Consider the following 22693-nt stretch of genomic DNA (forward strand, 5'->3'; position numbering starts at 1 on the left):
ATAAAATAATACGTTTTGTCACTACCCCACCAATCCTTCATTTTCTCCAACTGCTATAAAGTGGAAGCTTGAAACGCACACAGGTTTGCGTTTCGCAATCTCCATTGCAACATTCAGGGACACTCGCACGAGACTCCTTCAATCCGCTACCTTTGGCGCAGAATCCGGACTTTTTGTCGGTAGCAAAGTTTGCAGTGGTGGCGCACCACTTCCTGCCGTCTGCCTGGCCGTCTGCCGTGCACTCTGTGTACGTCCTGTTCATGTGTGTGAAGGGAAACACACACTGCTCCTCCCGCTCGGTCACTAAAACACACACGCACACACATTGTATTATTTACTAATTGTTTTTGATACTTCTTCTCAGTTGCTGTGCTGCTATACGATTGCCAGCGCATGAAATTTACATAACCCATTTGGGGCGGGAACCCCTTTTGGTGTTTTAAAGGTATATTCAGTGATTTCACTTAATTCAAATATTAATATTATTGTGATAATCCTCTCTACTATAGAGTGTGCTGACCATATAAGGAGTTCCTCCCTGTCCCCAGTTAACCCCTGGGGGTCAAAAAACCGTACGTTTCGTTTTTGACTCTATCCTGATTGGACGAAAGGCTGGGTCCCACAGCCAAAAACGAAACCTAAGGCTTTTTGAGTGAAATCACTGAATATACCTTTAACTAAGCATTATGTAATACTTTAGCTATTGAAAAATAGCAGATCTACAAGCTCATAGCGCGCCACACTACGGGCTTGTAGGTCTGCTATTTTTCAAAAATCGTGAAAATGTGGCACAAACCTTTGAATATATATTCTTTCAGAAGACTTTTTATTTTATTTCGACGTCAGGCCTAAATGGGATAATTACTAGGGTAATTCATGAAAAACATTACTCAGCGAGGGTGTGAATCCATAATACATAATGTAAATACAGTACATGTTTACACTGTGTAAAGCTTCATAATACATAATGTAATACAGTACATGTTTACACTGTGTAAAGCTTCATAATACATAATGTAATACAGCACATGTTTACACTGTGTAAAGCTTCATAATACATAATGTAATACAGCACATGTTTACACTGTGTAAAGCTTCACACCGAGTGTTGCAATGGTCTCACCTGGTGGACAGGGATCTCCTCCGCCATACTGCATCAGCACCGCCTGCTGCTCATGCTTATAATCCATGCTCATCACCTGGCTGATGCCAAACGAAGCGGCGGCCGCGGTGCTCGTTACCTGGCACACGGCGGCCTTGCTGCAGGCCGGCTCCGCCACTGAGTCGCACACATTGATCCGGTACTTTGGAGACTCCGGTACCTACAGCATGCGCACACATGCACACACACACACACACCCACGCAAACACACGCAAACACACAATAAAATCTTTTTCCCCCACGACATCCACCGGTAATCGTCTAGTCTGGGGCTCGCATTCAACGGTGCTAGCGAAGGGTTTAGAGCAGCAAGAGCCGTTTACCTGGATCTCCCCGCTAAGGGAAGAGAGGTCAAAGGTGAACTGGAGCTGAGCGTCTGTGAGCTTGCAACCACTGGTCTGTGTGGCATCGGGACAGACCACGGGCGTGGCCCACTCAAACATGTACACACAGCCCTGCTGCCGCAGCATCTGGGGGGAACCCTGGAGAGAGACGAGAGAGAGAAAAGTGTGAAATAAAGAAGTGATGGGTTGTAGAGTAATAATGAGGCAGAGCAGAGTGTGTGTGTGTGTGTGTGTGTGGGACAGACCAGGTCTAGGCCCCTCTGGCACGTGAAGACAATGGTGGAGGTGTAGTTGAGGGTGGGGTCAGACTTGCAAGGGGTGGAGCTATTGTAGGTGATTGACACCTCGTTGGTGGCCACGTTGATCTGAGGCCCTGCCGTTGTTCGCCCGATGTCCTGAGGAACAACGAGAGAGAGAGAGAGACAACAGTGAGAGGAGAAATCTCTGTGAATATTACTAGTACCAACTAAAACAAGACAAAGTCATTTGTGGTGCGTGTGTGACTGTGTGTCTGACCACTGGAGGCCCGTCGTCGGGGTCCATGCAGACAGTGACCCCGGGGGGACAGGTGACGCCGGGGATGGGGTTGAGAGGCTGACATATGTTGATGTAGAAGTCTGGCGAGCCGCCGTCTGGGTTCACGTCGTCATCTTAGCGAGACAGCAACAGCAACGAGAAAAGAAAGGTTTGCAATTTGCATTGGAAGTTACACGCAGAACACGGGTCACACAATGTACAACTTAAGCTATATGAAACTTTGTTTTGAAAGGGATAGTTCACCCAAAAAATAACTTTTTTCTATCAATTGTGCCCCCCAAAAAGTATTTTTGGGAGTGAACCATCGCTTTAAGACCTTTACACTTTGTCAATGTAGCGAAAATAGCTGATCTGCTCGTGAGCTTGTATGCTATTTTTTTTGCTCCTTTTGGACATTTTTGGAAAACTTGGACACCAGAGGTTAATGTACTGCACCCATTTTGGTGTCAGCATCATGTTATGCTTTATCTATTGAAAAATAGCAGATCTACAAGCTCATATCGCGCCACCGAGTGGCGCGATACGAGCTTGTAGGTCTGCTATTTTTGAAAAATCGAAGAACGACTGACATTTTTAGAATCTGATCTCAGGTCAGAATGGGTTAATCAGACCCAGTGTGTGTCCAGTGGAAACCTCGTATGAATCTGATCTCAGGTCAGAATGGGTTAAGAAAGCCCCTTTCACATTTTGTTCAAATACGTACTTTACTACTTTCGCATCGCAAGGCACAAACAATAGCATGTTTAGTCAGACACCACGAGAACAACATAAGCATGTTTCCAGTGCTGTGCTGACCTGTAGCAGTGTAGTAACCACTGACATGAATGAGAGGGGTCAGGTCTATGAGAGAGGAGCCGTTGAGCACGGAACATTTCACCTGAGAGAGAGAGAGAGAGAGAGAGAGAGAGAGAGAAGGAAGGCAGGGATGATTGATGATAGCAGATACAGATGTACATTATTGTAATGTGAACACAGTCAGTATTCTTCACACCAAAAAGATATAATTATGAGGAATATCTAAAACGAACACACTATGACCTCTTGCACAATATCAATATCTACTCCGAAATTGCTATCCAACAAGGGTGAAAATTTGTAAAATCGAACCCAGTTAGATTCCTGTGTTTTATTGGATGTGTTATAAACTCAATGGCTAATAAAAATATGCTTTCTGACAGTTATATTGTTTATATGTAGTAGGGCTGGGCGATGTGCACCACCATTGTACAAGCAGTGTAGGCTATAATACAGGGTTAAATGGTTAATCAGAATAATCAATTCTCTTTTTGTGTCGATTCATTGATATAAGAAAAAATGAAAGACAAAACCTTTCTTCGGGAGTATTCGACTAACCTAACATGAGCAAGATGAAGTCAGCCGTTGATTCTACATGTAAATGTCGGTAACTTAAAGAGACTTGTGTACATTAACCATGCAGACCATGACCTTAAACCTGCCACATCTCTGCTGTCACTTTGCTGCGCTACTGTGCGTCATGCATGTATTGGTTAGCTGCACAGCGCTGTTAGCTTGTTAGCTAATTCCTGCAATCAGTAACAAGTCGAGATTGCAAATGATATCACAGCTGGACAACACACGCAAATATACGCACGCACATCACATGCACACATGTGCACGGGTATACACATGCTAGTTTGACAAATGCTCCAGCTACAAGCAGAGAGATATGCACGCGCGCACGCACGCACGCACGTACGCACACTCTTACCAGGTGTTCACAGGCCAGGACCGTGTGTAGGGAAAAGAAGTGAGTGCAGGTTTCAGGGTCAGAGTCAATTAGGACGGGTTCAGTGGAGGCAGACCCAGAACCGGCTGACCTGCAGGGGAAACCAGGAAATATGTTTTACTACCAGGGAGATCAAGCACCATCACATCTTTGGGAATAATACCAATGCCTCCACAGACCAAATAATTACATTTTAGTAAGAGTTAAAATAATAAAAAAAACACAGACAGAGACAGAGAGAGAGACAGAGACAGAGAGACAGAGAGACAGAGAGACAGAGAGAGAGAGAGAGAGAGAGACAGAGAGAGAGAGAGAGAGAGAGAGAGAGACATAGAGAGAGAGAGAGACATAGAGAGAGAGAGAGAGAGAGACAGAGACAGAGAGAGACAGAGAGAGACAGAGACAGAGACAGAGACAGAGAGAGAGAGAGAGAGAGAGAGAGAGAGAGAGAGAGAGAGAGAGAGAGAGAGAGAGAGAGAGAGAGAGAGAGAGAGAGAGAGAGATAGAGAGAGAGAGAGAGAGAGAGAGAGAGAGAGAGAGACCTGCAGATGAAGCTGATGACACTCTTGTGTTTGAGGGCAGTGTTTGCAGGACATGGATCTCCTCCCGAATAGGTCAACTCCAACACCTGGTCCTGGTATGACAACTTCCTGTTCACCTGTCCCCCGCTTACTGCGCTGCTGCTGCCTTTAATACACACTCCTGAAACACATGCACACAGTGCACGCCTCTACTATAACTGTAGACACAAGTCAAGTAAGTGTGCGTGAGTGCGTGCGTGCGTGCGTGCGTGCATGTCTGTGTTGCACTGTGCCCGGAGTTGCACTGCGTACCATTCCTCCATCAACTACGAAAAAAAGAAAAACGTTGAGGGTCTGGTCATTATGACCAAGGTATTGGTGTAGTAGCAACATTTGAGAAACCCAAAAAAAAAGGTACATGGGACTACAGGTCTCACATTAATGCAACAATACAGTCATAGAACACATTTTTTAAACATTCTACAGTATGACTCGTTAACGGAGACAATTTACTGGGTTTATTTTCCCTCTGGTTTTCAACCAAACTTAAAAGGTCCTTTCAAACAGGCAGCAATATTAGTAATTCATTTTCAACGAGACCTGCGTTTTTCTTCCTGTACGCGCGGAGAAGTCGAGGGCCGACTACACAAGCGTATTTACGCGGGCGCGGTCCCGTGAAATTGTCGTGCGCCGTGCTCGTTTCGTGCACACGCCGAAACGAGCACCGCTACGCTTGCGTTATCACGCCCCGCTTGAGCAGACCCGTCGTTGATCCAGGCGACAGCGTCTGCGTCAAACGACGCCCGTCTGAAAGTACCTAGAAGGAATGTTACGGTCTGTGACATCCTGGTAACAATTATTTGATGAGGTGTGCACCTACAGTGAAGGTAGAGTAGTGATCCATGCTGTGGTGCTATGGAGGAATAAGAGGCCGTGATGCAAGACTTGCGCTATTGCATAAACCATTTGAATATAAACACTGGTTCTGTTTTAGCATGGACTAATGTGTAACCAGGAGCCCAGATAGCTCTCTGACAATGTGTCTGGTAAGAAACGGTTTAATTAGCAGCTTTTCTGTTCAAAGGGCCTATTCAATGCTCGATCGAAACATAGCTCGATAATGCTGCCGTTCTTTCCTTTGTAATATAGAAAGAGGTTAGCGCCTCAGCCATTTTGATGCGAAAGTGATAGACCGATCTGCGTGTTTCAATAATGACAGAAGAGAGATTTTGTGAGGCTTCAACAATGCTTAGATTTGGGAGGCAGGCCATTTTTCTGCTTTTATGCAATATGACACTTTCACGGGGCAACCCGTGCCCTATATATATATATATATATATACACATGAAACTGTTTCCTATAACAGGCAAGGACTATTGTTTTAACCTTTATTGAAATTGTAATCACTGATTGGTTAGCTGTCTCTCCAGGGCCTTGGGTGATCAGGGTACAGCCTGAAGAGAGCTCTCATCCTGTTTGGGTTTTGTTAAGGAGTGTTGCCTAAGTATTTATTTATCTTTTTGTCCTTTATTTCGTTGCCAGTATTACAGTTTGCTATTGATAATTATTGCACTGAACAATTCTGGACGACTGGACTTTTGGTGGAGGAGTTTGGGGAGAATAAACGCCCTTAACTACCATTCCTGACTGTTCTTGGGAGCCTTGGCCGTTCGGGCAACTTTACAGACACGTTATTTGGGCCACATCGCCAAATATGTTAAATTGATGAAAGAAAGTATCACAATAGTTGTCATTATGGAACATCAGCCCCAGCCTTTACACACCGGTCCCAGGGCTGCATCCAGCGTTGGCGACCTCTCCACAGATGTTGAGCCTGAGCATGTTGCTGCGGTCCTTGTGGTCGTAGACGGTGTAGCCTCCGTCCACAGCCAGGGAGTTCAGGTCGAACAGATAACCTACACGCAGGGGCGGAAAGTAACCAGGTACAATTAGTACAGTTTTATGGGATTTCTTTTACTTTACCAGAGTATTTCCAATTTTCAGTACTACTACTACTGTACATCTCAGAAGAAAACTACAATTATTTGAAAACCTTAGTCACTAGTTACTTTGTAGATTTGTATTATTATTACGAAAACATACATGAACCACTTCAGCCCTACATTTCAGCCATTTGAAAATAGACAATCTGCAAACTCAAAATGTGCTTCTATATTTGTCTGCTTGTCTGTATTTGTGTGTGTGGTGTGTCGGTGGCGTGTAGTGGTGGAAAAGTTATTCACATTTTTTTATGTGAATTACTGCAGTGTTAAAAGTCCAGAATTAAAAATGTACAAATGTATTGGTCTCAAGTCACAGAATGTTCTATTTCACAAGTTTTAAAATGTATACACATCTTTTTAACCCATTCTGAACGGGAACCCATTTTGGTGTTAGCATCATGTTATGCTTTAGCTATTGAAAAATCGAAGAACGACTGACATTTTTAGAATCTGATCTCAGGTCAGAATGGGTTAATCAGACCAGTGTGTGTCCAGTGGAAACCTCGTCTGAATCTGATCTCAGGTCAGAATGGGTTAAAATAGCAGAGCTACAATCTCACAATGTGTGTGTGTGTGTGTGTGTGTGTCTGACCTGTAGCAGGGTTGATGACTCTACAGTCATCATGCTGGCTGCTGTTCAGAGGGCAGGCAGCAGCAGTGGACCACAGGAAGGTGTACACACACTCCTCAACCTCTGAGATCAGGGTGGGGCGGGAGTCCTGATAACCACACGCACACACGCACACACACACACACACACACACACACACACACACACACACACACAAAATGAATGTGTGTTATTTATTTGTAAGGTTATTATTCAGTAGTTAAATGTTAGATATAGCATCGATGAACAGAGTACAAAAGGACCACAATGGAAACAAGCCAGATAGGCACTCTTGTACCAAACTGTACTTTCCTGTGCTTTTTCTTCTTCTCTTTTTTCTTTTTCAAACTGCTAAAGTATTCAACCAATCAATTAGCTAGATAATAATGAAGTGTGCGTGCGTGCGTGCGTGCGTGCGTGCGGATCCTCACCACTTTGTCTTTGTTACACTGGAAGCGGATGACAGTGCTCTTCTTGCGGATCTGGTCTGAGCACAGCTCTCCGTTGGTGTATTTGAGCTGCAGCACTCCTCTGTGCCAGAGGGGGGCGCTCTCTGCCTCCCCCAGGCTCACGTAGTCATCGTTGTGCTTTAGACAGGACGCAGCGCCTGACGGACACGCCCATGAACCTATCACACGCAGGAATGTGGATTTAGGGTCAGTTTTCTTAGTATTACTCTCGATAAAATGAAACCATGTGTCTCAGCCTGTGACATCAGTCTTCTATGACGTCAGTCATCTATGACATTGTATTCAAAATTTGGGAAAGTTTCAGCTTGATCAAAGCAGATTTTAGTTAGCTAAATCTAGTCAACTAAAATGTGTTTTGGAGGGCCGTAATGGCTCATTTCTACTTAGCTGCATGTCGAAAATAGCCGATTTACAAGCTGTAGATTTTCTATTTTTGGAGCCCCACACAACCAAGCATAAAATCACTTGTCTTAGTTCTACTGGATCTCTTCCTCACTAGTGTGTACAAACATGAACTACAAACCTACCTCCCAGAGGTACCAGAGACCTGCACACGTTGATGTAGAAGCGTTGCTGTGTGTCACTAGTAGAGGGCTCAACAACCCAGTTCCTGTTGTCTATGGCGAGGGATGACAGGTCGTAGGATTGGCCCTGGCCATCGCTGAGGATGGATGAACACGCAGTCACGCACATGTATATACGCAGTATTACGCACACACAGTTAGAAAACACATGTATATACGCAGTATTACGCAGTATTACGCAGTATTACGCACACACAGTTAGAAAACACATGTATATATGCAGTATTACACACACACAGTTAGAAAACACATGTATATACGCAGTATTACGCAGTATTACGCACACACAGTTAGAAAACACATGTATATATGCAGTATTACGCAGTATTACGCACACACAGTTAGAAAACATGTACGGTATATACAGTGTTGGGGAGTATTAAGCTACATGTAGCTGAGCTACGTAGCTGAGCTACATTTTGCTGTAGCTTGTGGTATTTTAGCTACATTCATATTTGTGTACCTCGTCAAGTAGCTCAGCTACCTTTTGGGTCATTTTTTGTAGCTTAGCTACTCAAGTTACAAGCTACAATTTTGGGCAATAACATGAAAGAAATATATTAATTTTGACCATTGGTTGCTGTGTTAATTCTTGTACTAGAACCCCCTTTGAAAAATCAAGGACTGTTCCTTTTTCTGATTGCTTTGAGGGCATATCAGCACTTGACAGCTGCCTCTAATTGGCCTCTGATTGGCCCTGGTATCACAGGGTGGGAGGGGTCTCCCAGAGGGGAGCAGGGGTCTCCTAGAGGGGATGAGGGGTCTCCCAGAGGGGAGCAGGGTGAGGAGGGGTCTCCCAGAGGGGAGCAGGGTGGGGGGGTCTCCCAGAGGGGAGCAGGGGGAGGAGGGGTCTCCCAGAGGGGAGCAGGGTGGGGGGGTCTCCCAGAGGGGAGCATGGGGAGGAGGGGTCTCCCAGAGGGGAGCAGGGTGGGGGGGTCTCCCAGAGGGGAGCAGGGGGAGGAGGGGTCTCCCAGAGGGGAGCAGGGTGGGGGGGTCTCCCAGAGGGGAGCAGGGGGAGGAGGGGTCTCCCAGAGGGGAGCAGGGTGGGAGGAGGGGTCTCCCAAAGGGGAGCAGGGTGAGGAGGGGTCTCCCAGAGGGGAGCAGGGGGAGGAGGGGTCTCCCAGAGGGGAGCAGGGGGAGGAGGGGTCTCCCAGAGGGGAGCAGGGTGGGGGGGTCTCCCAGAGGGGAGCAGGGTGAGGAGGGGTCTCCCAGAGGGGAGCAGGGTGGGGGGGTCTCCCAGAGGGGAGCAGGGGAGGAGGGGTCTCCCAGAGGGGAGCAGGGTGGGAGGGGTCTCCCAGAGGGGAGGAGGGGTCTCCCAGAGGGGAGCAGGGTGGGAGGAGGGGTCTCCCAGAGGGGAGCAGGGTGAGGAGGGTTCTCCCAGAGGGGAGCAGGGGTCTCCCAGAGGGGAGCAGGGTGAGGAGGGGTCTCCCAGAGGGGAGCAGGGTGAGGAGGGGTCTCCCAGAGGGGAGCAGGGTGGGAGGGGTCTCCCAGAGGGGAGCAGGGTGGGAGGGGTCTCCCAGAGGGGAGCAGGGTGGGAGGGGTCTCCCAGAGGGGAGCAGGGGGAGGAGGGGTCTCCCAGAGGGGAGCAGGGGGAGGAGGGGTCTCCCCGAGGGGAGCAGGGTGGGAGGGGTCTCCCAGAGGGGAGGAGGGGTCTCCCAGAGGGGAGGAGGGGTCTCCCGCATGTACATTCTCAATTTAACGCTGAAAAATAAAAAGTAGCTGAGCTACTTTGAGCTACTTTTTCCATGTAGCTGTAGCTTTACAAGCTACATCTCTCCAGGGGTAGCTATGTAGCTTGATCAAGCTACTGCCATGGTGAGCTACTTGTAGCTTTACAAGCTACGCTTTCAAAGTAACTTGCCCAACACTGGGTATATACGCAGTATTACGCACACACACACACAGTTTAATTAAAAAAATCATCTGCAATTGAAAAAAGAGTTTCAACAATTTCAGATGTAATATACTATAGGTGGAGGTGTTTACTTGAATGAGCAGCTAGTGGTTTTGATGGCAACACAAGCCAGGGCGGTGCGCCAGTTGAACAGATAGGTACAATCTGTAGTCTCCTTGATGAACTCTGGAAACCCCTACAAAATGCAACATACACAGTTCACAACAATTGTCAAGAGAAAAAATGACCCCAAACTATCAAAATATATATACTTAAATGTATTTATGTTTGAATTTTTATTATTATGCAGCTATCTGATCTGAATGAGCACAGGATAGGCATGGATCAGCTGGCTTTTATAATCTAATCAGCTGTTGACATACACGGTAGCTAACTTTGGCGGCATTTTGGCAAATGTTCTGAAACTCGTATCGAGCAATTAATTATGGAAAACTAGGGTGAGTCAGGAATGTATGCAAATTTAGCTTATGTTGGAGGAATGTGGATAATATACCAAAATAATAAATATCCAGTAAAATAGTTCAGTGGTAACCACATTGTCAGTGTGGAACAGCATCTTGTGGTGATATTTTCCTGGGTTGTTTTTTTGTCACTGTATATGTATATACGGTATGCACTGTATACATAATTATACAGTAGATGAAATGTGTCCTCTGCATTTGCCCATCCTATAACAAGTGAGCAGCAGTGAGCAGCCATTCTATGCCACATTCTATGGCACTCCAGGGAGACATTCGGGGTCACGAGTCTTGCTCACACATTATTAAAACGTAGGCGCTGCTTTCCGCCTATGTACAGTAGTGCAGTACTACTGTGGCATACAGTAGGCTGGGAGATGGGCCCCGTTAGTGGTAGAATTCAGGAAATCAAGTGTGTGTGTGTGTGTGTGTGTGTGTGTGTGTGTGTGTGTGTGTGTGTGTGTGTGTGTGTGTGTGCGTGTGTGCGTGTGTGTGTGTGCGTGTGTGCGTGTGTGTGTGTGTGTGTGTGCGTGTGTGTGTGTGTGTGTGTGTGTGTGTGTGTCTCTCTCACTGGGTGCATATCAGGGTGACAGGTGAAGTGGATCTCCGTGGATCTCTGGTAGATCTTGTGGCAGGTCTCTCCGTTGGTGTAGTTCAGTATGAGCTGGTCTCCCACATAGGTCAGAGTCTGAGACGCCATGCCTGTACATCACAAGACAACACAAAGCTGAGCCTTCAGAGAGCGCACAACGGCTCCAAGACAACACAAAGCTGAGCCTTCAGAGAGCGCACAACGGCTCCAAAACAACACAAAGCTGAGCCTTCAGAGAGCGCACAACGGCTCCAAAACAACACAAAGCTGAGCCTTCAGAGAGCGCACAACGGCTCCAAGACAACACAAAGCTGAGCCTTCAGAGAGCGCACAACGGCTCCAAGACAACACAAAGCTGAGCCTTCAGAGAGCGCACAACAGCTCCAAAACAACAACACAAAGCTGAGCCTTCAGAGAGCGCACAACAGCTCCAAGACAACACAAAGCTGAGCCTTCAGAGAGCGCACAACGGCTCCAAAACAACACAAAGCTGAGCCTTCAGAGAGCGCACAACGGCTCCAAAACAACACAAAGCTGAGCCTTCAGAGAGCGCACAACGGCTCCAAGACAACACAAAGCTGAGCCTTCAGAGAGCGCACAACGGCTCCAAAACAACACAAAGCTGAGCCTTCAGAGAGCGCACAACAGCTCCAAAACAACAACACAAAGCTGAGCCTTCAGAGAGCGCACAACAGCTCCAAAACAACAACACAAAGCTGAGCCTTCAGAGAGCGCACAACAGCTCCAAGACAACACAAAGCTGAGCCTTCAGAGAGCGCACAACGGCTCCAAAACAACACAAAGCTGAGCCTTCAGAGAGCGCACAACAGCTCCAAGACAACACAAAGCTGAGCCTTCAGAGAGCGCACAACAGCTCCAAAACAGCATACATACGTAATAGACTTGAATATTACAATGCTTCGGCGATCCCACAAACAAATCGATGATATAAGAAACTAATTTTTACCCCACATATTACAATATTGAATTTTAGATATTGCCCAAGCCTAGGATACCTTTTAACCCATTCTGACCTGAGATCAGATTCATACGAGGTTTCCACTGGACACACACTGGTCTGATGAACCCATTCTGACCTGAGATCAGATTGTAAAAATGTCAGTCGTTCTTCGATTTTTTTCCAAAATAGCAGACCTACAAGCTCGTAGCGCGCCACCGAGTGGCGCGCTATGAGCTTGTAGATCTGCTATTTTTCAATAGCTAAAGCACGACATGATGCTAACACCAAAATGGGTTCCCGTTCAGAATGGGTTAAAAAGGCACACCCTTGGCCCTTGTTAAATAGTCTGTACAAGTACAATTTTAAACAAACTTTGCCCAGATGGAGCTCTTATGAACTTTGCCCAGATGGAGCTGTTGTGATATACCCCGTGTACCACTGTTGGGGGAGGACGATGTGCCGTCTTTCCTGTTTAGGCCGAAAAAGTGCTCTAGCGGCAGCGCTTTTTCAGGTGATGTACTGTATGTTATATATTGTATGTATTGGTGAATGTCCATACCTGCTATCCTCTGTGTAGTTCAGGTGATGTACTGTATGTTATATATTGTATGTATTAGGTGAATGTCCATACCTGCTATCCTCTGTGTAGTTCAGGTGATGTACTGTATGTTATATATTGTATGTATTAGGTGAATGTCCATACCTGCTATCCTCTGTGTAGTTCAGGTGATGTACTGTATGTTATATATTGTATGTATTGGGTGAATGTCCATACCTGCTATCCTCTGTGTAGTTCAGGTGATGTACTGTATGTTATATATTGTATGTATTGGGTGAATGTCCATACCTGCTATCCTCTGTGTAATTCCCTCCACCTGGCAGGAGGAAACCACTTCGCTCCCCGTGTCCTTGTTGGTGCACACCCCTCTCTTGAGCCCTCCGCACACAGACAGGTGGTACTTGTACTTCCCGCTCGGTATGGGGTAATCCCTGTCCTTCAGGGAGCTCAGGTTGAACTCAAAGCCACTGCGGGGGTCCTTCACACGACAGTCCTCACCTGGAGGAAGGGAAGAGGGAAGAAGAACAACGTATAATTATACCACATAACCAGTGTTGTTTTTGGCAGCAAATTTCTATCTTAGTTTTAGTCATAGTCTCCTGAATAGTTTTCACTTAGTCTTAAGTCACATTTTAGTCACCTGGAATGTCTTAGTGTTAGTCTAGTTTTAGTAGACTAAATGTCATGAGAATTTAGTCGACTAAAATGTATTTTTGCGGGCCTTGTTGCCGTCATAATGACTTATTTTACACTTGCTGAAAATAGCCGATCTACAAGCTCAACAACGTTGTGAGCTTGTAGATCTGCTATTTTCAGCATGCAACCAAGTGTAAAATGACTTATACTGGATCTGTTGTCCACTAGTCCCTTCCTAACATTTTAGTCTACTTTTTATTTGTTGACGAAATTGTCAGTATATTTAGACTTAGTTTTAGTCACCATAGCATAGTTTTAATTTAGTTTCCATTTAGTTTTCTTCAGTGGAAAAGGTAGTCGACGAACATTTTTCGTCTTAGTTTTAGTCGACGAAAACAACACTGCACATAACAAATTCAACCTGGTCTTCCTATGTCGAGCAAGATATTTATAATAATTATTTATACAATCACGAAGATAGCAGTTCTACAAGTTTGTGATGTAACATGCTGTGTGCTTGTAGATAAGCAATTTTCTGTCTGTATTCGTCGAAGGACTTAAAATCTTGAAATATGTCATTAGCACAGAACTGGGAAGGGACAGAAGGGGTGTGTGTTCAAAATAAAAATTATAATGGTCAAGCTGATGGCCATTAATAAGTGTAGTGCTGGGCTAGCTTCTGTATAAATCCAATACATCCTGATTTTGTAGTGTTTTCTCTATGTCAGGTTAAAAATCACACCCGTGTGAAGTGAGGGGTGCTCTTATACATCATCTCATTACGGCCAATCACAATCTGCGTCCTCACTTTTGTCTTCAATGTTTGTGTTTGCACACTTTTGTCTTCAATGTTTGTGTTTACACAGACCCTCAGAGCTGGACATAGGAGGAGCTAGCGCCCCTCAAAAAGCACAGCAGAATAAAAACATGACGAGTGAAAAAAGCTATTTAAGTATCCTCCAGTTTTCCAACACACACACCTTGGGTTTTCCTAATAGGGCAGGCCACAGATGTCCTCCAGATGAAGACATATTCACAGCCAATCTGACGGTCAAACATTGGCGAGCCCTAGACACACACACACACACACACACACACACACACACACACACACACACACACACACACACACACACACACACACACACACACACACACACACACACACACACACACACACACACACATTAGATCAGACCCGATTGATCGGCACATCCCTGGGAAAAAAAAACAAACATTAAGGAAAATTTACGCCCCAACCCCAAACTGGTCAAGGCAGATGGCCACCCACTCAGAGCCATGCTGTGCTCAAGGGTATTTCCCTCGACGCCAATACAATTCACCCTTTGTCAGCCTTCTGATTGGTCCCTGACTGACTAACCAGTAACCAGCAGTCTCTTTCTGCCTTGATCCGCCCTGGTTCCACCTTGTTTATGTTGAATTTGCTAAAACATCTTTTTTGGGGAAAAACTAAGAACAAACTTGCCCAGTCACCATTCTGCACCTGTGGTGTTCCTTTTTACTGACACCAAGTTTAAAATAAGAATTGAGTGCACAGAATATCAATATGAAGCAACTGAAAAACATGTTATTTCAATGGCAGTGGATGGAGAGAGAGGATTTTTGTCCAACCGCGAAACGGCAACCAATGGGTGCGAAGAGGAGGCACAACCACGGGCGGGACTTGACAAAGGGTGAATTGCTCACGGTGGATTTGTTGGCTCTCTGTAGAACGAAGTATGGTGTACTACATGCTCTATTGTGAACGAAGTATGGTGTACTACATGCTCTACTGTGAACGAAGTATGGTGTACTACATGCTCTATTGTGAATGAAGTATGGTGTACTACATGCTCTATTGTGAATGAAGTATGGTGTACTACATGCTCTATTGTGAACGAAGTATGGTGTACTACATGCTCTACTGTGAACGAAGTATGGTGTACTACATGCTCTATTGTGAACGAAGTATGGTGTACTACATGCTCTACTGTGAACGAAGTATGGTGTACTACATGCTCTATTGTGAACGAAGTATGGTGTACTACATGCTCTACTGTGAACGAAGTATGGTGTACTACATGCTCTATTGTGAACGAAGTATGGTGTACTACATGCTCTATTGTGAACGAAGTATGGTGTACTACATGCTCTATTGTGAAAAGTGTCTTGAGAGACAACATGTTGTGTGATTTGGCACTATTATAATTTAAATAAAATGTATTTATTGAGTGATAGAAAGTTAAATGACTGAATTAGACATTCCATAAAGACTGATTTTTTTCAGCAATCAGCAATCAGCTAAATCTGCTCTTTAAAGTGAAGTTACCCATGTCTCCACCAGGGTGGTGCTAGTTTTTGACTAGTTAAGCCTAAGGGGACAACAAGACAAGGGACAATAAAGACAGCAAAACAACGGAGTGTAAAGAGACGGGAAATTCACTTAAAGGTATATTCAGTGATTTCACTCAAAAAACCTTAGGTTTCGTTTTTGGCTGGGACCCCAAAGCCTTTCGTCCAATCAGGATAGAGAGTCAAAAACTAAACCTAAGGTTTTTTGACCCCCAGGGGTTAACTGGGGACAGGGAGAAACTCCTTGTCAGCACACTCTATAGTAGAGAGGATTATCACAACAAAACAAAAAAATAAGTGATATTTGGAATTAAGTGAAATCACTGAATATACCTTTAACTAATCCGAGTGTAATGTGAGGTGTTCTTGGCAAAACGGCACAGTAGCTCTCATACTCACGGGGTTGTCATCACACTGGAAGAGGATGCGTGTGGAGTAGTGGGAAGCAGCGCCGCAGCGGTCTCCATTCTGATAGACGATGCTGATGGAGCCGTCCTCCGCCATCTGTGGACTGGACTGGACGTAGCCCAGGTTCACACCGCTACTGCCAACCCTGGAACACGCTCCGAGAGGGCCAACTACAGAGAGAGAGATTATGTTATGATTATGCATGGATAGAATTACAATTACAATTTAAGGCATTTAGCAAATGCTCTTGTCCAGAATGACTTACTAACTGCAAGATCATAGTAAAGACCTCTAGTCAACAAACGACAGGGAAAATTATGTTAACCCATTCTGAGTTCTGACCCGAGATCAGATTCTAAAATTGTCTTCCACACGCTGACAGTTTTCTGGAAAAGCTATGTTTCTATGTCAGTCGTTCTTTGATTTTTCAAAAATAGCAGACCTACAAGCTCGTAGCGTGCCACTCGGTGGCGCGCTATGAGCTTGTAGATCTGCTATTTTTCAATAGCTAAAGCATAACATGACGCCAACACCAAAAGGGGTTCCCGCCCCAAAATGGGTTAAGCATGCAGTGGTAAGAAGAAGGACATGAACTGAATATAATGGTCCTTTAATTCATTAAAAGGACCATAATGGTGCTCTAGCTTGTTCTGGCACATGCAACACGACTCACAGTATTGTTGACATTATTGCCAACTTTCTTCCGAAGCATACCATGTTGGTTTGTTTGATTTTGGAGGAAGCCATCGCCTTCCATTTATTCCACAACTTTCAGAAAGATTAATCAGGGAACTATTCCATAATAAAAATAAATCTTTGCAAAATCATAATGTTAACTAGAATGCCGTAATTCAAGACTCAAGTGGTACTGATGTCAATGATACGTACAGTAAATGTTCCTCAGAAGTTTGTGTGTGTGTGTGTGTGTGTGCGTGCGTACATGCGTGCGTGCGTGTGTGCGTGCGTGTTATTTGTACCAGGACAGCCTTCGACACTGGGCAGGGGTTTACAGACGTTGATGTAGAAACTGCGCGTCTTGGCCTGAGGTGAGGTATCTATGGCAATCCAGGGACTGTCCTCCGCATCCCGAGTAAGGTGGCTCAAATCATACTCGTTACCATGGGAATCTAGACACAAAGGAACCCAATTATACATAGACTCACTCTTTTTTTTAATCTATAATTTCTATCCCACGATTTTGCAACCCATTTTTTCACCCAATGTCAATTATCTAATGTAATCCTGGGTGCTGTACTTCCTCTTCCATCCTATATAGACGCACTCTACCAACATATGACATCAGTATGCAATATATTATAATATTTTATTTCAGTAAAAACGAGAAACCGGTAAAAGTGAGGAAAACTGAACTGGCGCCCGTTTTTCCGGCGCCCGTTCAGCCGATCGCTGGACCGCCGTCTGCCTCCCGTTCACTGTCTTTTTCTTTGCCCGAAACCGGGCGCTCCTCATCCCGTTTTTCCTCACTTTTACTGGTTTCTCACTTGTATTGCTAAAAACTTTTTCTTGAAAGTGTTCAGACATTTACCAGTAACCTGGCAGTCTACTGGGGCAGGGATACAGTACTGTTGTATTTACCAGAAAACTGGCAGTCTACTGGGGCAGGGATACAGTACTGTTGTATTTACCAGAAACCTGGCAGTCTACTGGGGCAGGGATACAGTACTGTTGTATTTACCAGAAACCTGGCAGTCTACTGGGGCAGGGATACAGTACTGTTGTATTTACCAGAAACCTGGCAGTCTACTGGGGCAGGGATACAGTACTGTTGTATTTACCAGAAACCTGGCAGTCTACTGGGGCAGGGATACAGTACTGTTGTATTTACCAGAAACCTGGCAGTCTACTGGGGCAGGGATACAGTACTGTTGTATTTACCAGAAACCTGGCAGTCTACTGGGGCAGGGATACAGGCCAGTGCCGTGGCGAACTCCAGGAAGACGTCGTGGGTGGTGTGAGTGGAGGAGCTGAGCTCCTCTCTCAGCAGCTTCAGAGAGCCGGGGTGGGAGTCAGCGTCACACACAAAGGTAATGGTGAAGGTCATCCGAGTGCCTGAGGGACGACAGGGGATATAAGACAGTGGTTTTTCTCACCTTTCAATAACAGTTTTGTGTTCTCATTCTACTACTCGTAATATGGAATGCCCTGACACCATTCCTTAAAAAAATGTGAATCACTGGTATCTTTCAAAACAGGCCTAAAAAAACCATCTACCAGGAGACCACAAGGGGAAGCAATCGTATTCTTTCCCATAGAAAGGTGTGATTCACCGACGACATTTTGAACCACAGAGTCCCTACTCTGGGAGGCGAACATTCTGCGAAAATAGCAGATCTACAAGGCTCACAGTGTGTTGTGAACTTGTAAATCAGCTATTGTTCTGCAAAGAACCAGTGGTCCGGGACCACCAGTGGTCCTTGAGGGGGTTCCAGGTGGTCTCCAGCTAAATGATAGAGAGTTGGTAACCAATGAACCCTTATAGATCTTTAACTCTTGAGAGCGTAAAATGAAACCAAATGGATTTGGTTTCATCTTACGCTCTCAAGAGTTACATTACTGTTAAACATCTGCATTACTTAATTTACAAGAAGTGTATGATATTACAGAAGGTAGAAGAATTGTTATTTTTTTGATCAAAAACGTATGTGGAAGACAAAAACGTATCGAAGGATAAAAAATATATTCTTACGAGGCTAAATCTCATCAAATGGTGGTCCGTGGCTCAAATGCCGAATAAATAATGGACCTTGATATGAAAAAGGTTGAAAACCATTGGTGTAGGGGGAAAACAGAGCAGACTAGAAAAAGTGCCCTCCACCAGGTTATCCACAGATCCGTGCAGTTAGAGGTAAAAACACTTTTCGGCCAGTTATAGCGCCACCTTGAGGCTGAGTTGAAATTGTTCATGTGGCATTTTGTCCTCGGCCTAGTGGGAATGTGGGTGCACAATTTTACGGAAATCATGCGATGTGTTCATGATTTGCAGCATTTTGTTTGAAACTGAGCACTCCTGTGAACTTTGGAAGCCAATCTTAACCAATCAGGATGGAGTGTGAGGAATCTGAAAGACCGGTTTGGTTGAATGGCTCTTGAGAGACTGTGTACCAATTTGCGTGATGTTTGGACAAAATCTGTAGGTGTGCTGTGCAAAAACCTGTTTTGCACAAAGCGGCCTCCTGGTGGCGCTATAACAGGCCGTTCTGGAAAGTTTGGGGCAGAGGTTCATCGTTGGCATCCAGGGAGTGTGTGTGCAAAATTTGGCATCGACCGGGTTAACGGTGGCCGAGATTAGCTGCTCACGGACGGACGGACGGACACACACACACACACACACACACACACACGGACGGACACACGGACGGACGGAGTGCAAAACATACTCTCCCCCCATGCCTTCGGCCTGGTGGAGACAATGAACCGTTACCTGTGGGTACATCCAGGTCTCCTTTGTATGTGAGGGTGAGCAGTCCGTCAGTGGAGTACTGCAGGGTCTTCTCCACGCCCACGGGGGTTACGGCCTTGCCGTCTTCCAGCTCACAGCCCGCTGCCCCCGGCCCGCACGCCACCGCCTCCCCACAGATATTCACCTGGAGGAGAGGAAAGAGGACATGCCCGCAGGCTTCTTGAAGGGGTTCTTGGGCCAAATGAGGAACAGTTTAAAACTTTAAAACGGCTTTAACAATATTTTATACTTTGGCTAATCTAAAAAAAATAGTTGATCTTCAAGCTCACAGTGTGAGCGGCTATTTTAATTTTCCAAAGATCTTTAAAAAGTGTCTAATTTTGACTTCTAAAAGTCTAAAAGTCTAAAAGTGAATCATCAGAGTCTCTATAGGTCAGTGCAAGCCTACTATTTTGCTAACAGACAAACGGCGAAAAAGATTACACCCCTTTGAATTCATGCTCAGGTACATTTTACAATATTTAGCAACTCACACTCGTGTGTGTGTGTGTGTGTGTGTGTGTGCATCTGTGTGTCAGCATACCAAGAACGTCTTGCCATTTCCTGTGGTTGTGTAGCCCTTCTCAGAGGCCAAGGGCTGCAGGTTGAACTCAAATCCAGTGTTGGGGTCCACCACAGAACAGCTCTAGAACGCCGACGCACGCACACATTAAATCATCAAACCTCAACAACTCTCTTGTTTGGTAAATGGTGCATTTATATAGCGCCTTTATCCAAGGCGCTTTACAGAGATTGTGCATTACATTCACCCATTCACACACACATTCATACACCGATGGCAGCGGAAACCATGCAAGGCACCAACTAGCACATCGGGAGCAATTAGGGGTTCAATGTCTTGCTCAAGGACACTTCGACAGTAACTCTGGGGGAGCCCGGGTTCGAACTGGCAACCTTACGGTTACCATCCAGGCACTCTACCGCTGAGCCACCGCCGCCCGTTTCACTGAGGACATCAACAGCCCGTCATACATTTGACACTCACACTGTTCTGGGTAGTTCTGACAGCCCGTCATACATTTGACACTCACACTGTTCTGGGTAGTTCTGATGGCACACGCAGCAGAGGTCTCCCATATGAAGTTTGCAGTGCAGTTCTGGTCAATCAAGAAACGCGGAGGCGACGACTGTAAAAATTGCACCACAGACAGATAAATTAGGCACATGCCCAAAGATTCATGTTTATTATATGCACAAATGAGGGAGACAGTTATTCAAATGAGGAAGGCACTCCGATTGTCGTGAAACCTTATTCACTGTCACTACTAGTCCAAAGTAATGCCATCCTACATTTTCTAATCAGCCTCTGTACTGTATATAACAGGCCCATTCACGTCTGCCTTTTCTACCTGTAACTGGACTGATCGGCTGAATCACATTTTTTTAAATGTTGAAAAAGTGGAAAAAGTTGCATTTTCATCTTGATTGATTGAATGCTTTTTTTTTTTTTTTTTTTAAGTTTTTTTTTTGCGGCTTACGCCTTTTATTGATTTTTGAAGGGACAGACAGTAGGCTGACAGGAAACGGGAGAGAGATGGGGGGATGACATGCAGTAAAGGCCGTGTCGGGTCCGGGAGTCGAACCCGCGGCACACTGCGACTGGATTACCAGTCCGGTGCCCAGACCGTTATGCTACGGCCTGGGCCGATTGAATGCTTTTTAACCCCATTCTGAACGGGAACCCATTTTGGTGTTAGCGTCATGTTATGCTTTAGCTATTGAAAAATAGCAGATCTACAAGCTCATAGCGCGCCACTTGTAGGTCTGCTATTTTTGAAAAATCGAAGAACGACCGACATTTTTTAGAATCTGATCTCAGGTCAGAATGGGGTTAATCAGACCAGTGTGTGTCCAGTGGAAACCTCGTATGAATCTGATCTCAGGTCAGAATGGGATAAACACGATTAGTAACAGAGCAGGTAGTACAGTCAAAGGTTTAGGTTACACATAAAGGACAACACAGCACACAGTGGTCCTCATTGTGCTCAATCCATCAGTGTGGTATTGTTAATGTGCTGCAGTGCAGACTCACCCCAGCTCCCTTGGAGCAGAGCAGGTGGATGCGTGTGGTGTAGGTAAGCTGCAGGCCGTCTGATTGGCAGGCCGCGCCGTCCGTATACTCCAGCAGCAGCTTGTCCCGCCCCTCGATGACGGGACCACTTTTGGCCACGCCCATGTTGGCGACTGACACAGTTTCTACAAGAACGTCGCCCCCCTGAGAGACAGAGAGAGAGACAGAGAGAGAGAGAGAGAGAGAGAGAGAGAGAGAGAGAGAGAGAGAGAGAGAGAGAGAGAGAGAGAGAGAGAGAGAGAGAGAGAGTCACTACTTTGTCAACTCCATGTGCATTTCAGCATCCACAAGGGAACAGTGTGGCTCGAATTTGGATCTGGACTTCTTGTGGCCAGCGTGTGATTATCAGTCGTCTATGACACTGATCCCAAACAGTGTATCCCCCCTTTTTTGTTAGTAATTTGACACATTTTATTTCAAAAGATGTTCATACATTAAAAGGAAATTCAAACCATTAAAAAAAAAAAAAAAAAAAAGTCCATAAATTCCACAAATTCGCAGAAGTGAAAATAGCCGATCTACAAGCTCTGCAACGCGTTGTGAGGTTGTAGATCTGCTATTTTCACTAGTTTGTGTCCCAGGGACGGGAGACATAAAATAAGAAATATGTCTTTTGGTTCACGGCTAAAAGGTTTGGATCAGAGCCCCTTTGACTCCCATTATAAATTCTGAACGGGAACCCGTTCAGCATCATGTTATGCTTTAGCTATTGAAAAATAGCAGACCTACAAGCTCATAGCGCGCCACCGAGTGGCGCGCTACGAGCTTGTAGGTCTGCTATTTTTTTTAAATCGAAGAGCGACTGACATTTTTAGAATCTGATCTCAGGTCAGAATGGGTTAACCAGACCAGTGTGTTGTCCAGTGGAAACCTTGTATGAATCTGATCTCGGGTCAGAATGGGTTAAAAAGTAAAAAAAACATCAGCGCTGTATGTGTACCGTAGTGGAGGTACTACTGTGGCCTACTGCCAGTGTGCACAACAAATGTGATGCTTATTGCTCCAGCGGTTTGCAGACACTCTTCTAGTTGGCAACAAGACTTGACTTATTCCTGTAGGCTCCTAGGTGGAGCATAGGGCCGCAATCACACCCCGCCATCGGACTCTGTTTTGAGCAGTTTTCTTCAGCTGGGCCCACGATAATCCGGTCGCCTTTGCCTCACTCTCCACTGATCTTCTCCAGGTCTGTTTTGGCCTCCCCACTTTTCTTTTGCCCTGTGGGTTCCAGTCCAGTGCTTGCCTAGTGATGTTGTCAGTAGGTTTTCGGAGGGTATGTCCAATC

At 45.5% G+C, this 22693-nt stretch overlaps 1 protein-coding gene across 1 annotated transcript in view; it reads right to left on the reverse strand.

Moving 5' to 3' along the window:
- The window catches only part of igf2r (insulin-like growth factor 2 receptor), a 69475-nt gene that overhangs the window by 13818 nt on the left and 32964 nt on the right, over nt 1–22693 (reverse strand). Inside the window, exons 19-41 of the mRNA XM_083790722.1 lie at nt 21373–21555; nt 20372–20467; nt 19864–19965; nt 19302–19464; nt 17756–17929; nt 16837–16986; nt 15851–16029; nt 14080–14167; nt 12752–12961; nt 10923–11053; nt 9965–10068; nt 7922–8055; nt 7356–7552; nt 6907–7033; nt 6096–6227; nt 4333–4492; nt 3773–3881; nt 2839–2920; nt 2023–2156; nt 1752–1901; nt 1486–1644; nt 1124–1322; nt 151–303 (exon numbers count right to left, since the gene is read on the reverse strand). Of these exons, the coding sequence (XP_083646848.1) occupies nt 151–303; nt 1124–1322; nt 1486–1644; nt 1752–1901; nt 2023–2156; nt 2839–2920; nt 3773–3881; nt 4333–4492; nt 6096–6227; nt 6907–7033; nt 7356–7552; nt 7922–8055; nt 9965–10068; nt 10923–11053; nt 12752–12961; nt 14080–14167; nt 15851–16029; nt 16837–16986; nt 17756–17929; nt 19302–19464; nt 19864–19965; nt 20372–20467; nt 21373–21555 (3316 nt within the window). The remainder of the gene's footprint in view (nt 1–150; nt 304–1123; nt 1323–1485; nt 1645–1751; nt 1902–2022; nt 2157–2838; nt 2921–3772; nt 3882–4332; nt 4493–6095; nt 6228–6906; nt 7034–7355; nt 7553–7921; nt 8056–9964; nt 10069–10922; nt 11054–12751; nt 12962–14079; nt 14168–15850; nt 16030–16836; nt 16987–17755; nt 17930–19301; nt 19465–19863; nt 19966–20371; nt 20468–21372; nt 21556–22693) is intronic.

The sequence above is a fragment of the Protomyctophum parallelum genome (genome assembly GCF_964188405.1).
Source record: "Protomyctophum parallelum genome assembly, chromosome: 19".
In the NCBI taxonomy this organism is placed as follows: domain Eukaryota; kingdom Metazoa; phylum Chordata; class Actinopteri; order Myctophiformes; family Myctophidae; genus Protomyctophum; species Protomyctophum parallelum.